Raw genomic sequence first — 14,818 nt, 5'->3', positions numbered from 1 at the left:
AAGCAGAGATGCTATACTGCCGTCCCCAAACCAGACCCCCTTTGGCCCCTGGCTGCGCCTAGAAATTCTGTCCATAAAAATAATGAAAAGAACCGGTGACAAAGGGCAGCCCTGCCGAAGTCCAACATGCACCGGGAACAGGTCTGACTTACTGCTGGCAATGCGAACCAAGCACCTACTCTGGAGACCAAACAGCCCTTAGCAAAGAGCCTTGGACTCAATACTCCCGGAGCACCCTCCACAGGATGTCACGAGGGATGCGGTCGAATGCCTTCTCCAGATCCACAAAACACATGTAGACTGGTTGAGCAAACTCCCACAAACCGTCAAGCACCCTGTTGAGGGTATAAAGCTGGTCCAGCGGTCCACAACCAGGCCGAAAACCACATTGTTTTTGTGGATTGTGTGATCCCCTATAGTTGGAACACACTCTCCTGTCCCCCTTTTTATGAAGAGGGACAACCACCCTAGTTGTCCAGTTCAGAGGAACTGTCCCCCTCGTCCACGCAATGTTGCAGAGGCATGTCACCCAAGACAGCCCCACAACATCCAGAGACTTGAGGTACTCAGGGCGGATCTCATCCACACCCGCGGCCCTGCCACAGAGGAGCTTACAAACTACCTTGGTGACCTTAGCCTGGGTGATGGGCAAGTGCAGCTCTGAGTCCCCTGCCTCTGCTTCCTCAGCAGAAGGCGTGTCGAAAGGGTTGAGGAGATCCTCAAAGTACTCCTACCACCGTTCAATAACATCCCCAGTCAAGGTCAACAGCTCCCTACCTCCTCTGAAAACAGAGTTGGTGAAGGACTGCTTCCCCCTCCTGAGGCTTCAAACGGTTTGCCAGAATCTCGTTGAGGCCGAGCAATAGTCCTCCTCCATGGCCTCCCCGAACTCCTCCCAGGCCTGAGTTTTTTCCCCTGCAACGGCACGGGCTGCAGCATGCTTGGCCTGTCGGTACTCATCACCTGCCTCCGGAGTCCCACAGGTCAACCAGACCTTGATGGCATTCCTTACTGTACCTCCAACATCCACCACTGGGTTCGGGGATTACCACCACGACAGGCACCGGAAGCCATCCACAGCTTTGAACAGCGCGTTGACAATGGAGGCGGAGAACATGGTCCACTCAGACTCTATGTCTGCAGACTCCATCAAAATCTAGTCGAAGCTCACCCGGAGGTCTGTCTGATAGAGGATTTAGCCATACGTTCCCAAAGGATCCTCACGATATGTTTGGGCCTGCCAAGTCGTTCCAGCCGCCTTCCCTGCCAGCGGTCCTACTCACCACTAGGTGGTAATAAGTTGACAGCTGCCCAGCTCAGCTCTCTTCACCCGAGTGTCCAAAACATATGGCCGAAGGTCAGGTGAAACGACTAAGTCTATCTTCGGCCTAGGGTGTCCTGGTACCATGTGCACCAATGGAAACCCTTATGTTCAAACATGGTGTTTGTCATGGCCAAACTGTGCCTAGCACAGAAGTCCAATAACATAACACCATTCGAGTTCAGATCAGGGAGGCCTCTCCTCCCAATCACGCCTCTCCCGGTGTCACTGTTTTTGCCTAGTGGGCATTGAAATCTCCCAGAAGAATGATGGGGTCCCCAGTTTCAACACTCCCTCCAGAGACCCCAAGAAGGCTGTGTACTCCCCACTTTTTGGCCCAAAGGCACAAATGACATTGAGTGACCTATCCCCCACTCGAAGGCGCAGGAAAGCGACCCTCTCGTCCATCAGGGAAAACTCCAACACATGGCGGTTAAGCTGGGGAGCTATAAGCAAGCCCACACCAGCCCGCCGCCTCTCACCGCAGGCAACTCCAGAGTAGAAGAGTATTACTCACATGTTATTCTGTGTTAAAGCTTAACCTAATGTCAGTGGTGTATTAGACTGCACCCATTTCCGTATAACATGGCCTTCAGGGGCACATGAGGGAGATTACATCAACAGGAAATCCTTCCATAGTATCAATGTTCAGGTAAGAACAAATTGAGAGAATGATGGCGTGGACAGAGGGAATGAGTGGGATTGAGTGGGGGCAGGCAGAGTCAGGTCCCGGACCGTAGGAATTTATACGGAAGCTTTTTAGTTGAGGATGTTGTTAATATTGTAAATTATTCTCTTCAGACCGGTGTTTTTCCTGCAACACTTTAAACTGCTGTGGTTACAGTAAACCCCTTCTGAAAAGAAATACTGGTAATTTAGATCCCCTCGCTCCTCAGTAACAACAGAAACAACCTAATTTTTATTCAAAAACAAGAGTTTCTCAACAGTTTTTGGTTTTAAATGTTTTTTTAAACAACCTCTCCGACCTTGGAGAAGACTCTTTCAGAAGAGTAGTGCATGTGGTGAACATTTCCTTTAGTTGGATAGGAGTTGACCACACAGTGTTTGTAGCTGTTGTACAGTAGCTACTCTATGAGACTGTGGTGAAAAGCTGTTATGTTGGTCATGATGTAATTGACAATATCCCTTTGACCAAGTCTGGCATTCATCGGATTCTTTGGGTACAGATCAAGGATGTCAGGGCGGCGTAGATGACGGACCCACATGCACAGCACAATACGAGGTTTCTGGTGTTAAAGAGGGTAGTTTATTCCAATATGCAGCGTCAAATCCAGGCAGGGTCATACACAGGAGATCAAGCAAAAACGGGTTGGCGCACCGAGGCGTGCGTCGGGTGCCGGAGGAAGAGTCGGCGGAGTCGCCGCGGGTGCACTTGCCGTTGCGGTCGCTGAAACCTGGATCGGCGCGGTGCCATCGGCGTTTCCTGACGCGAGGCGGCCCACCGCCTCCACGACTCCCGCCACTGCGTTCTCCTGACGGCGGCCGCACTCCGCCAGATTCTGGAGCACGGAGTTGGTCCTTTCCTCCTGCTCGCTGAGCCGTTGCTCCTGGGTGGCGAGCGCAGCGCGGAGGTTCTCGATGCTGGCTGGGTCCATTTCTGGCTAGATTGTTCTGTCAGGGCGGCGTAGATGACGGACCCACATGCACAGCACAATACGAGGTTTCTGGTGTTAAAGAGGGTAGTTTATTCCAATATGCAGCGTCAAATCCAGGCAGGGTCATACACAGGAGATCAAGCAGGTTAAACGGGATCAGGCACAGGTTATATACGAGAGGTGAGTACAATACCAAACGTCAGGCGTTGAATCGTGGTCGGGCAGGCAAGGTCGGCAACAGGCTGTAGCAAACAATCAAGGCAGACAAGGCAGACAAGGATCAAGCAGGCTCAGAGTCGGTGGTCAGAACAAGAAACACAATACACAACAGGACTAATCAAGGAACGCTTGAAATCTGCGTGATCTCACGCAACAATCTGGCAACTGGAGTCTGTGAGGGATGGAGGCTATATACCGGTGTGATTAATTAACTGCTAACAGGTGTGCTGAGTGATCCGGGGACTGAACAGAGAAACAGGAAGTATACAAAATAAAACAGGAAGTCCTTTCAGTGTAAAGGGCGGGTGAAAAGCCCGGACGTGACAGAGGATGTTCTCTAAAACAGCTACTGCATCCTTTTGGTCTGTCAACTTGGAGAGGATGGATGTTACATTACCCCCACTATAGTGATAGATGATCATGCGCTTTTGGAAAAGTTTTAGCTTGTCCAGGGTTGACTGCCCACACTGAAGTGCAGTACTTTGAGCTTCACTAAAGTATTTTCCATACTCGGAAGTCTTTTTTGCCAACCATGTCAGTGGATTCTTTATCTTCACCTCGATGCTTTTAGTCTCATCTTCATCTCCAATGTCTGTCTGGCAGTTTCTTCAGACGACCATGAAAATAGTTCCCAAACATCTCTGACTTGTATCCTGAATTGTTAATGCTTTCCATTTTTCCTTTTTTTAGCTGCTCTCTCACATTCTTGAAAACATTCCAACGCTTTCAGTGCAGTCTCCACAGCATCTGCCGTGTTCTGGGCCGTCTTTGGAATAGTTTCAAGAGCTTTGCATTTTGCTTGGAACCACTTTCTGTACACCTGCCCCTTGTATCAAGGAAGTATGAGTTGTTTGGTTGCTGTTTAGTTGCCGTCTCTGCCCAGTATTTTGCTTCTTCAAACTTTTCATAAGTATAATGAAGACGAGCCAGTTGTTGCGCAAAGAATGGATCCTTGTTGAAACGTTCAAAAGCTTTCTTGAGCAACTCAATTGCTTTATCTGGACTCTTCTCATTTTCAAGCACATGCTCAATCAGGGGAGAGAAAAAACTATCACAGTCATCTCCTTTGCTTATTTTCGATCGCCTTATGAAAAGTGCTCTCAAAAATGACAAGTATTCTTCCCTTCCAAATCTGTGTTCGAAAAATGCCTTCTCACACAGCAAATACATTGCCAGCCTGCTTTGGGTTTGTTGGTCTCCAAGAAGCTGCTTAAGGATTTCCTTTGCAACATGTGGATTGATGATTTTGATTGGGTCCATGTGTTTCTTTTTATCTTTAAGGTGTAGAAAGCCTGATCACTGAGTGATCGCTCAAACTCGTACTGTCGAAACCTTTTCAGGTGAATAGTCAGAGTAAGATAAGGTTCACAATGGGACCGGGAGATGAAGAAGTTATAAACATACTGTAAGTGTTCAGCAGCGCAACGTAGTGGATTAGCTGTCAGCGCCTAAGTAAACTGTGGGTGAAGTGAAGCAGAGTCAGAGTGGTGCAGGTCTCAGATGACGGTTGAAAGTGAATGCTGCGAACTAAATAAACAATGGCGATTTTTGTCTTTAGTAACGGTGACATTTTGAGAGATTCAGTAGCAACACTGGGCGTCTGTCTCCTTGTAGACGTTGTTGATCAGCGGGAAGCACCAAGATCCTGCACTGAAATCCAAGCCTGTCTAACAACTGCATCTCATATCAGGGTGTTTAAAATCATTGTTAAAGTAAACCTTCAAGCCCTAAAATCACATCTTAACCCTCAAAAAAGGCATTCAAACAAGTGCAGACCAGCCAAAATGTCCTCACTTTGGGAGGAAAGCAAGTACAAGTGCACACACACACGCACGCACGCACACACACACACACACACACACACACACACACACACACACACACACACACACACACCTTTGGGAAATCATCCCTCAAATGAGCCAGCAAGTACTCCATCATGGCATCTGCACACAAAGGAAACTCCCACTCTGCAGTGACAACTCCTCAAAAGCCTAATTGTGTGTGGTGCAGTGAAGCTGAAGCCAGCAACAATCAAACCTGTCTCATCCCGACACAACGGAGTGTGTTGCTGTTCTTCCCCTGAGACAAAGGCGGCGATGAGTAGGCGTCAGGTGGGCGCTGGCTGCCTCACCGCCTCTGGGACGGAGGGGGAGTGAGGATCGGCGGTACCTCCAGACACGTGGGCCGGGTGCAGTTCACAGCGAGGCCCGTTGGGACGCGGTGCCGGGCGCTCAGCTGTCAGTCTGGCGCAGCGACGGGGGAGCAGACGGCTCCACTCCCACCTGCCTGCCAGTGTTACTGTCACTGCCTCAGAGGCTTCTGACTCCACTGTCACACTGCATTTATTCCCACCGCTCACTGCGTCCGACAGCCTGTGGTTGTGTGTTTACTGACATTAAAGCGCGGCCACAGTTCGAAATTACAAGATAATGGCAAATTGAATTTCCGCTTAAATTGTTTTATGTGTAATCTGTCTTGTTGCTGTCTTTTAGAGTTTTATTGCTGGCAAATTAAAATTTTCATGAAAACATGTTATGGACACTTCTCCAGTCTAAACGCAGACCAAATGAGAGCTTTACAATGTTAAGCAAACATGCCCAAAATGGTCTTGGTGTGTGCGGTGAACAGACAGTGCAGGTCGTCTGTGTCATCTGTAAATTCATGCATAATTAAACACTTTTCACCATTATCTTCCAATATTTGGATGGAATGTTTCTGATTTAAATAGAATAGCAAGACTTTATTGAAGATTCAGTTGTACTGCAAATTTAACCTTTACTGTAACACTAGTAATGATCACTAGAAAAGTGTAACGTGTATATTGTAATCAGACCTTTAAAATAACCTTAATAATCTTGGAGATTACGACGCCACAGAACAAAGCTCGCATGTCTCAGACACATGGACTAATTAAGCGGTGAATGTCATTGCCTGTCCATGTGATTATCGTATCGTTGAAGTGCAACAATCAAAAGTGAATTCAAAGATGAGTTGCCCTGTTGAGTCCTGGCATAAGGATGTAAAGCATTCTTCTCAGGGGAGCAGTCCACAAATAAAGATTAGATGGTTAATCAGTACTTACAATGACTGCTGCCCCTATGCTGCCATGTTAAGCCCTAATGTGTGGACAACTCCCTGGTTGGATGAGTCATCACTACAGCTACAGGTCAGATTACACGCAGGTAGAATTAAACTGGACCAAACCTTGCAGAACCTGATGCTCTACTAATCAGAACATCCATGAGTTTGAATTAATTAACTTCATACTTTTATACAATGTTATTATTATTATTATTATTATTATTATTATTATTATTATTATTATTATTATTATTATTATTATTATTATTATTATTATTATTATCATCATCAACTGTTCATCATTATGAGCCACTGGAGTATCTGTAGGAGAATTTTTAGTTTCAGGGATTAAACTCTGTATCTGTGCCTCCATCACCTACATGTAATGATCTATTAAAGCAGCCGTTGCATGGCATTACACTGCAGCGCTGTATGATCCCCGGCTTCGCTGCAGCATCTGCCCACTCTGGCTCCCAGCAAACGTGACTCCTGGGTGGGTGGGCTGATGCCTTCAGGCCTGTGGCTGCTGGATTAGTCACTGCCGAAGACACTGATGCGGTGCGGCTTGTTAGCACGACCGCATTGGCCGGAGACAAATGGATGGAGATGGAAATGAATTAAGCACAGTGACCAACCGTGCACATAGTCACTCTTTCATGGGATTTCCTGTGAAAGCGGTAGCGAGTGATTTAAGGCGCCATACGCTTCCCTCTATAAATACAGCTACGTTATTTTTATTCCGGTACCATCTGAGTCACAGTGACACATGGAGAAATTTATATCCATTCTAATGTAAGGGTGGTCACCAGTTTTAGTGTATGCATGGATGGTTTCTATAATTTCATTTATTTTATATATTCTATTTAAACTTTATTCACTTTTAAGTCTCCTTTGAGCGACTTGAACTCTCTGCTTTCTGGCTCTGTTCTTTAACTGCTTTGCATCTGAATGAATGTGAAACACAGCAAAAGGGGAAACAGAGCAGAGCAATTTCATGATTCATTTGGCGACTCTGTCACTCTTTCTCTGGAAATGTTATTAATCAGAGCTTTTTTTCTGTGCAGTGGGCTCCTTTTATCCCTTTGACAGACGAGAAGGAGAGATGGGTAGAGTTAAGATGCACTCGTGCTGCCTCTGACTGAGCACCTGCCTCTCTCTATGACCCCCCCCCCCCCCCCCCCCCCCCCCCCCCCCCCCCTCCTCAGCACTCCTTCCACTTCCTCCCCTGCTCGGATGCTTCCACCTCCCTGGCTTCCTGCAGGACTGTGAGCGTGCATGAACAGCGCCGCTGATGAGATCAATTATCTATCAGCCGTCGCGAAACTATTGATTTGGTGCAACCTCGCTCTGTACCGCGCCGCTCCTTTGTCCCGTGGGCCTTGGGGAAATCAGAGGCTCTCGCTTGCACAGAGAGCTCGATTGTGTTTGTGCAAAGTCGAGCCTTAAAATGAGAGCTGTTTAAGAGCTGTTCCTCTATGAAGCTCAGAAGCTTCCGGCGGGGTCCCACATGGTACAGACATCAGTCTCCCTTTTGTTCCTTGCTCCACGTCCATTTCCCCCTCTTGTCCGTTCGCCCCTGCCCCATTCCTCCACTCCCGCTCCGCGGCCAGTGATGAGGTGTTTTATAGCGTGTTTGTCGGGCGCAGCGGCATAATAGGCTCCCCAATCTCCCCTGTTTCCTCTCGTCTACCTCCCCCGGCCAGTGGGGAATCGCTGGAGTGCAGCTTTTCCCTTTATTGCCACTCTTCTCCTGCATGATTTAGAGGCAGCGGCGGCGCGTTGCATGCATAAAACCACACACAGACTCCCCGGAGTGTTTAATGTTTCCTTTTCTCCTTCAATTTTTCATTCTTTCGCCCCAAACAGTAAAAACGAGTAACAAAACCGCTTATGTAGATGTGCATTTAATCGTGAATGCAACACAGAATTTTTCCCTCTGTGTTTTCCACATGCAGACACTCTAATACAAAAGGCCGGTGCAGCGCTTTCCCCTCCATTATGCTGCAGTCGGACAGTTAATGTAGCAGGAGGCAGCAGAGAAATGAAGGCAGATTGAAGCCTATAGCTCCAACATTTACTTTCCGTTTCCTACACAACACCCACAGGTCTTAATGTAACAGCAAAGCATATTCGCTCTTGTATAACACAGGCAAATGCCACCCCACCAAGAAATATGCGCTGAATATATTTGTTTCCAGGTCTATTAATATGCATATCAAAGGGGGGAGGCGGCGTTTTCCGTGGCTTCGCTTAAGACGCAGCCAATTATTGCTCCGTCGTTTATCAGAGCTTTACACCTGCAGTAAACATGTTTGCTTCCCCAACCGCTGGATGGGATTATCTCATTATATACACTGCATCACGCCACCGCCAGGGAATGCAGCTCGTGCTTTATCACAGTCCTGTCCGGCTGCATGACTCGTTTTCGGAAAAAAAAGACCCTCTGCGCACGTCTCGATAACGTTTCTCTGACATTTAATTACGTTCACTTTGGCAGCACTAATTTCGACAACCTGTTTAAGGTTTTCTAAGGAAATACTGTGTTCTGTCTTTTTTATTGTAGATTTAATATGTGTGAGTTTTGTCTCATCTCCTCCTCATCTTACTCTTATCTAAAGTGCAGTAATGTAATGCTGGTGATGGAGCGTTATCATTGACCCTATGGCGTCTTGTAATTTCCTGCACTGGAGAAAAACAACCAACTTTAGACTTCAGGCTCCAGAAAAGCCAAAGTTGCAGAATTTCATTTAAGAGCTTTCTAATCCCCCAGCTACAGTAGCGCGTATCAGATTTAATTTAGCATGAACAATAAAGTGAGTGTGACAGTTATTAATGATTTCAATAAGCATGTAAAGCTCTGGTCTTCTATCCTCACTTACTCACAGGATTGTTTTGATTGGACTCTCTCTCTCTCTCTCTCTCTCTCTCTCTCTCTCTCTCTCTTAATAATAAGCGCTATCTCATCACTCTCCTTCACCCTGGTACCATCAGACATGGTGTAATGAGCTGCACCCCCACTCCCGACTCATGAACACTGTTTGGTTAGCCAGTCACAGGATTATTATAGTTATGGGTTTACCACTGTGTGGAGGTAGTTCCACTACTACTAGGCTGTATCCCTGTACATGCGGTCAAACAGTGGCATCCAGTTTTCTGTTTGTGTGCTATTCTGCAGACGGCAGATTAGATACAGTAGAGCCATGAACAGCAACAGGTAAAAACGATTTCTCCATCTGTCTGAACTTTGTTTTATCAAAGGTAATAGAAAACAAACATGACCGAGCAACTTTCCTTTTATGTTTGGGGTGTTTTTATTTCTTTGTATTGTTTTAAACATCAAAACAACCAAACAAAAATTCTATATAAAACAATCAACATAAAAATAATATTGTTGAATTTTTGCTTTGGTGCCGTGTGACCAATCTCTGGAACCGCCCTTTTACTTGGAGCCTTCAGGCCACTCTCAGGCCATCTGGACATATGACAGTGTGCAGGGACACGCAGCCGTGGCACGGCTTCTTTTTATACATACATGCTCGTGGAGAAGAGACCTCTGTCAGTGAGGAGAGCAGAGTGAGACGCACAGAGAAGCGGTCAAAGAGCAGGGGGCAAAGACGCAGAGAGAAAAGGCAGAAGGAGCAACGAGGGACGGAGGACACTGTGGTCCGTTGCCTGGCAACGAAACATCATCCAGCACAGAGATGTGGGGGGGTGGGGGGTTAAAAGGGAAACGGACATGAGGAGGAATAGATTTGAGTGAGGACTGCAGCTGTCCACAAAGATGAGGGAGACGATGACTTGGCTGTGAATAGAACATCTCTGTCTGAAGGTCTGCTTCAGTCTATGCCCAGCTCCATCATGTGTTGCTCAGTGGATGGACAATCAGTAACTGTTTTAATAATTATATCATTTTAGTAGCACCCCAGTCCCACCAACCAATGAGAAATTAATATGACTGGTTGCGATTTAGGGGATTTCAGGGACTTCTGCTTCACAGATGAACTTTTTGTGAGGGGAAATTCAGAACAGATCGATGCTTTACAGCAGGTAATACAGAACTAATAGTGTGCAGCCGACCCAGCGGGGCTCTACTCAAAAGCACAGGGCTGCTTTGAGCTCATTGCATCTTATGCTAAGCTAAACAGAAAATGGAAGCATGAACAATCCAGACTAACGATATTTCAGTCTGTACCAGAGGCCCAGTGTAAAATGAATGTTTTGACGTGCATGAGGAAAACCGAGTGACTCACTGAGCTCTGTGTTGCCCTGACCAGCATACATCCTGTTCTCGCCCCCTGTTTCTCTCGCTTTCTGGTGATCATTAATGTCCCATTTCGATCACAGAGCTGCAGCAGCGAGAGGTGAATCGGCGAAGAGGCAGATAATTGGGCCGATGAGAAGCGAGCGGCAGACATGAGAATTAAGAAAAGGAACATAAAGGCACGTCTGGCGCGTCAGAATAATGTTGGATGATGGTAGAAATGTGCAGACTGCTGCAGAGTCACGCGCACGCTGCTGTTGTCACACGGAGCTGATGCGTCTGCCCGGCTTCCTGTTTTCCGGCAGCCAGGACAAACTCATTCACGACCTGCTCATATCATCCCCCACCCAGGCCCTAATTTGTCATCGATCTAATTTTAAACATGCCTGTGTCTTTTTCTGCCCCCAGCTGATTTCCAGCGATGCAGATGGGGCCATCCAGAGGGCAGGTCGCTTCAGGGTGGAGAACGGCTCGTCGGATGAGGTGCACACGCCACAGCCTCATACATACTGTGCTGCACCCTCTGCTGCAAGCTGGACAGCTGCATTGTGTAACAGTTGACACAGGGACTCCAGCTGTGAGCCTCATGACGACAATGTGTGTCTGTGTGTGCAACAAACAGACGTCAGACTACGCACCAGGAACCTGGAGGAGAACCGACGTCCATCTGGAGAATCCAGAGTACCACACCAGATGGTTCTTTAAGTACTTCCTGGGGAAAGGTCAGTGCTCACATTTAGGGACATCCCACAAGCTGCGGACTCTAAACGTCCCGTGAGGCTCCTCCCGCGTCCACGCGACGCTCCTTATCTTATGTCGTCAGGCTCGTCCTCCTGCAGCACTGCTCTTCAAACCTGTTAGCATCCAGCCACATCCCCACTGGGACTCTCCACCAAACTCTAATCCACCGCGGAAGGAAGCCAGTGAAGGACAGAAAGCCTCGACACACAGGCAGCAGATAACACAATTAAGATCAGACTGTTTTGCTTCAGCCGTGATCCTGGTGCTGAGCTGCAGACCAGCAGGAAACATTCACAGAGGCTGGAAACTATTAAATTACAAGTAGTCACATGGTCGACGGCTCATCATTTCACCGGCCTCGCTACGGTAACAACCTGCCGGCCCTTTGGAGCTGCAGCCAACGCAGTGCAACAAAAGGCTGTTGACTGTGTGCGCTCTGCTGTGACCAAGGACGCATGGACGAGGCGAGTGGGAGTGGAGGCGCCTCCTCTCCTCCTCCCAGGGCGTAATCGGACTGAGGCACGGGCCTCCTTAAAATGGGCCACATCTCCAGAAAGCTGGCTCGACCCGTTTGGACTGCAGCAAAGCCATCTGGGTCTCACAGCCTGAGCAGAGCTGACTGTGCCATACGAGCCGACACAGTATGACCTGCAGGCTGCTTAATCTAACACCCAACACAATGCCTGGTGTCTGTGATTAGGTGAGGAGCATTAAAGGAGTTCCTCTGTATCTCTTTACCTGTTTTCCTGCATTAGGAGCCAACATAATTCCTGATTGTAGACGCCGGAGTCCACTTTCTGCTCACACAGTGGGGAAAAAACTCAAGCCGGCTAAACTAATACGTTTATAATTGCAAACCGTCCTTTCAGAGTTATTGCTTTCCCGAAGCATATAAACAAGGCTAATGACGAATCAACAGAGCTGAGGAGGGAAAGAGGAAGAAAGCAGGCGTTGGGTGGAGGCAGCGGTCCAGCATCCAACTGGCTCCGCAGGTGTTGTTCCTGAGGATGTTGCCCTGTCAACGGAGAGGCAGAGGCATGAATGTGAGCCTGAGCTTCGTCTGAGTCCGTCTCAGACTGAAAGGACTGGCAGCAGGAAGAAGTAAATGAAAGGCAGACAGGCAGAAGTAAAATGAAAAAGGGCAGGACGGGGATGAACATAGACAAAACAAACCATTCTAGAGAGAATGATAGAAGCCTGTCATTTTGTAGTGATGTGTGATTCATTCATTCAGTGTTTAATGCTGTGGTGGCCTGTTGTTTCTGTCCCAGTCCACCAGAACTACGTGGGTACGGATGCGGAGAAGAACCCCTTCTACCTGTCGGTCGTCCTCTCGGACCAGAACAACCAGCGGGTTCCTCAGTACAGAGCCATCCTCTGGAGAAAGACGGTGGGTTCCGCCGCTCCCAACGGAACATCCAGCGCATCGGGCCGCAGGTTACAGGAATCCTGCATGTTAGAGAGCGCAGTGCTTTTGTTTTGGTCGTTAGAGGTGTTAGTTGTTCAGGAGAGGAGCTGTTGGCATTGAGGCAGGACTTGTCCCCGTCTGTAGCTGTGTTTGCAGCGCGGTGACTCAGCTTTAGGATCTAATTCTGTCCTGCAGCCTGGAAACTCTGCTGCCTGATCACATCGATTTGTCCTGTTTGTGTCAGACCCTAACAGGATGTTGTTGTTGTTGTCGTCGTCGTCGTCGTCGAGCGGAACGACTGTGTTTGTTTGCCTCGAACTGCCTCGGTTTAATTTGATCTTCTGTAATTATTCGACGGCTAATTGAACAACGCGGCGGGTTCGTGGCGATTGGTTAAAACCGCTTCGTGGACGGGCATTTTCAGCAGCTGCAGCCGAGCGGTTGGAAACACAACTGAAGCCCACAGTGTGTAACCGCTGTGTGTCGTTCCTCAGGGCACTCTGAAGATCAGCCTCCCCTACAGCCCCAACAAAACGCTATCAGTCAAGTCCATCCTCAGGTGAGGAGCTCACACTTAATGACACATGAGTATTAACACTGTCGATTACTACAAAAGGTGATGAGTAAATCCTTATTCTCTTGTCAGTCTTGTAAAATATATATATAGATTATTTCAATTAGGGTCATTCGTCCATTTTCTCTCTAGGATGACATCATTTTTAATAATTTTTTCAGGACCTGTTTTTGTTTTATATAAGTGGAAAGTAGAGCTGAAAATGTTCTTTATAAACCTACTTGTTGTGATTATTATCTATTATTCATACTTTGCCTCTGAACATTTACAACCTGCGCATAAAAACCATTGTAAGATCTAACAGGAAGCATGAAACAGGAGATTGGAGGTTCTAAATTCTTCAGGCTGAGCGCCGTGGCCTCATGCTAAAAAAGAACAAATAGTACAAGCAGAGAGTGAGAAATCCCCCGTATCAGGTGTCTTTCTTCTGTGGAACTCTCCTCTGGGCTGTTTGTCTTCCATTAATCCTCTGCTTCTTCCCCGCCTCCTGTTCGTCCCGTCCTCATTCACAGTGCCATGAACATGGACAGGTTTGAGAAAGGCCCCCGGGAGATCCTGAGCCCGGAGATTCAGAAGGTGAGAGCGACGCCAGAGCATCAGATTCATGAAACGCAACCCTGGTCCTTTTCATGGCGGCCTGATCAGCAGTAGATTAGCTGCGATACGCGTCCTGAGTCGCTCGGCGTCGCTAATAACTGTTCCGTCCTGTTTCCTCAGGATCTGCTGGTACTGGAGGAGCAGGAGGTAAGAGAATGCTGAACGCTGCCTTCTGATTGGTTGATTTTGGTGGAGTTTTGGTATTTGTTTTCCCGGTTGTCCACTACTTCACTTATGCCCTTTTGTTTGGTTTCACACACCCACGTATCACAACAGATACCTTTTTGTCTGGGCCTTTGTTGAGTCTTTATCTGGTGAAGAAATCTTTAATATTGTCTTACACCTTGCAGGAAATAGAAAACAATATTTTTTGTTTTTTTATCAGGGTTCTGTCAACTTTAAATTTGGCGTCCTGTACGCCAAAGACGGGCAGCTCACAGACGACGAGATGTTCAGCAACGGTAAAAGGCTTCTGTAAAGAATAGAGTATGCACTGAAGGGTGGTTGTTGCTACGCTAAAAGCTCCCGCTGCGTTCCAGAGGTGGGGAGCGAGAACTTCGATAAGTTCCTCAACCTGCTGGGCGACAGCATCACGCTGCAGGGATGGGCCGGGTACCGCGGAGGCCTCGACACCAAGAGTAAGAGAGCTCACGTGTGTCTGCAACATGGGGTTCGGGGGAGGGACTCGTTCATGCGTCTTGTCCCTTGGTCTCTGCAGACGACACTACGGGATTCAAGTCCATCTACACCGTGTACCAGGGCCACGAGCTCATGTTCCACGTGTCCACCATGTTGCCGTACTCTAAAGAGAACAAACAGCAGGTGAGTCTGACACGGCGCGTCGCCCGTCGCTCGTCTATTCAAGTGACAAGAACTGCGGGACGTGTTTCACACCTGAGCTCGGCGCCGTCTTAATATACAGCGCTCTGGTGTTAATTTTATACACTGCAATACAAAAGTGTTGGAGACAAATGAATCGTGACAAACTGTGTGGTTT

At 47.8% G+C, this 14,818-nt stretch overlaps 1 protein-coding gene across 5 annotated transcripts in view; it reads left to right on the top strand.

Moving 5' to 3' along the window:
• The window catches only part of garnl3 (GTPase activating Rap/RanGAP domain like 3), a 49,922-nt gene that overhangs the window by 22,911 nt on the left and 12,193 nt on the right, over positions 1-14,818 (top strand). For all 5 annotated transcript variants that reach the window (XM_029168298.3, XM_029168295.3, XM_029168297.3 and 2 more), the window contains exons 3-11: positions 10,910-10,984; positions 11,124-11,223; positions 12,514-12,632; positions 13,145-13,209; positions 13,737-13,800; positions 13,942-13,968; positions 14,207-14,282; positions 14,361-14,459; positions 14,540-14,643. In XM_029168298.3, coding sequence (XP_029024131.1) covers positions 10,910-10,984; positions 11,124-11,223; positions 12,514-12,632; positions 13,145-13,209; positions 13,737-13,800; positions 13,942-13,968; positions 14,207-14,282; positions 14,361-14,459; positions 14,540-14,643 — 729 coding nt within the window. The remainder of the gene's footprint in view (positions 1-10,909; positions 10,985-11,123; positions 11,224-12,513; positions 12,633-13,144; positions 13,210-13,736; positions 13,801-13,941; positions 13,969-14,206; positions 14,283-14,360; positions 14,460-14,539; positions 14,644-14,818) is intronic.

This window comes from Betta splendens, chromosome 12 (assembly GCF_900634795.4).
Source record: "Betta splendens chromosome 12, fBetSpl5.4, whole genome shotgun sequence".
NCBI classification, from domain to species: domain Eukaryota; kingdom Metazoa; phylum Chordata; class Actinopteri; order Anabantiformes; family Osphronemidae; genus Betta; species Betta splendens.
Note: the sequence above shows the minus strand (reverse complement) of the source record. Positions and strands in the feature narration are given on the sequence as shown.